General features: G+C 28.1%; 1 protein-coding gene across 1 annotated transcript; it reads right to left on the minus strand.

Moving 5' to 3' along the window:
• Nucleotides 1–1,173: 1,173 nt before the first annotated feature.
• Nucleotides 1,174–1,545, minus strand: EIN_448260 (hypothetical protein; the record flags this gene model as incomplete). The annotated part of the gene is made up of 1 exon (XM_004255808.1): nucleotides 1,174–1,545. One exon carries the CDS (start codon nucleotides 1,543–1,545, stop codon nucleotides 1,174–1,176), a length of 372 nt encoding a protein of 123 aa, XP_004255856.1.
• Between the last annotated feature and the right edge of the window lie 702 nt (nucleotides 1,546–2,247).

Consider the following 2,247-nt stretch of genomic DNA (forward strand, 5'->3'; position numbering starts at 1 on the left):
ATAATACGAAACATAAAAACATATTAGTCCAGTTGAATAAATTAAACATATTTGCATGATTGTTTTATCTTGTTTTCATTTGAATTCCCATCTTTTCATTTATTAAATATCTGCTTTAAAAAAATCAAAAACCCATAAGCAAAAGCTTTCTGTGTTTTATTCTCATAAACAAAAATTTGTGTTATAAGTGACTATTTAAGTCACCTTCACTTTAATTTCATATTCCAAAAAGGAATAAAGGGTAAACAACAAATGGTTGATTGCCAATTATGATTGTATATGGTCATACACACAAAGTTGCTATTTGGCCATATACATCAATGAACAGTACCATTACACTCTTATTACAACATTATCAGTAATTATATAATAACAAGTAAATGTATTAAAAAATCAAACCAATTTGTACATAATTATCTTACAAAATAAAAACATCTTTATCCATTCAAATACAAAATATTATCCTATTTATTTACTTTCTCAAAATTATTATGTACTTGACGAGTTTCTTTTTAATAACCTTTATTGGCGTTTTTGTGATGTATTATAAGATATGAAAAAATATATTCAATAGGTGTGTCGGTTCAAATATTATATTGCAAATTCCAAAAGATAAGTTTGTTTGTAAACATTGAAAACAAATAATAAAATATTCAATTGTAGGATAAAGTGGATCTAAGAGTGTGGTTCTGAGAAATCAAAAGAAGTCAGAAATGATTTCTGTGTTGTAAGAGGTTATTTGTGTTGTTTTGAAGTTATTTGTTTTTATCAAAATAAATTTTTGTGTAATAATTAAAAATTGTTTCGTTCCAGTTCGTATTTCTAAAAATAATCTAGATGTCGTATTTTTAACATGATGTAATTTTGGAACTGATCTGTTAATTAATTGAATAATATTTAACAATTTATTTGTTCAGAAAAAAAATAAAATTTGTCTGTTTATTTATAAAATGCTCTATTTTTAAGAGTTGCGACCCGATTTTGTGGCCTAAAAAGATTTGGCACATCCATAGTAATTTGGGATACCCTGGTTCTATTTAAAAACACAACCTTGACTTATAAGTTATAGTTTATAAACCATAAAAGTATTGGTTCATCCTTAGCATAAAGTCGGAACTTGAAATTGTATTAAAAACGACTTGGGTGTTTGTTAGTTGTTAGTTCTCAATAAAGTCATCGGTAGGCGTTAGTCTTTATGTTTGATATGGCTCTCGTTGTTGGCAACTCTTGGATATTCCAAGGCAAACTTTCCTCTTCGGATTTGACCAAATATGTTGGTCTAAACGGAAGAACAAACAATTCCAAGTGTTCTCTGGTATAAACACCATTGGCTTCCAGTAACAATCTGGAAGCCTCTTTTATAGAAAAGAACATTCTTTTAATCTTGCCAATATTGACTCCAACAACACCAGAACGCTTATATGATGCAATAATGATGTTTTTGTTGCTTTGCTCTCTAATGCTCCCAACACCTTTTTGGTATGACGAGCAATGGAAACACAAATATGCTCTCTCAGCTCTCCTTGTTCTCTTAGAACTTGTCATGATCTGCCATCACTATCACTATGTTCTCTCATCCGAAAATCAATTCAAGTCTTCGGTTACTGCAAAATTGGCGTCAATTGATTTCAATTGTCAAAGTATTCAGTAAGCTAGTATTTTAACAACACCGAATACACAAGCCAAATGGTGAGACGAGTTGGCTTGTGTGAGGAACAACTTGTCTATTATGTCTAAAGGAAATCCTGTCTTTGTAGAAAGAAGTTGTATTTGTGCTGTTATAGAAACTAAATAATTGAAGCTTTGTGAATTAATTCTTGGTTATTTCAAACAATAGAAATAAGCCATTCAATTTTCTTCATAACACTAAGGTTGTTTACTTTTTCTTTCAAAAAACGTTTTATTTTATTTTGGATAAGCTAAGAATCTTTTTCTTTGACATTTTTTATAAATTATTTATAGTTTTTGTTATTTTTTAAATAGAACCGGGAAAACTCTGTATAGTAAAAAAGATGATAAAATGATAGGTCAAGCCCCTCAGTTTCGTCAAGCCCCTCACTCCCCCTACTGTAATATTATTAATATTTCTATTTTTAAAATACCAGTTAAATATCAATTAAAAAATAAAAAAACAACTAAACTTCATTTCAATGTTTCTATAAAAAAGGATTTTTTAAATCGATAAATATAATAGTAAACACATTTAAAATCATTAAACATACTTTAATTAATTAAATCATAAAATCA

This window comes from Entamoeba invadens, assembly GCF_000330505.1.
Source record: "Entamoeba invadens IP1 unplaced genomic scaffold scaff_1105074725891, whole genome shotgun sequence".
Classification (NCBI taxonomy): Eukaryota; Evosea; order Mastigamoebida; family Endamoebidae; genus Entamoeba; species Entamoeba invadens.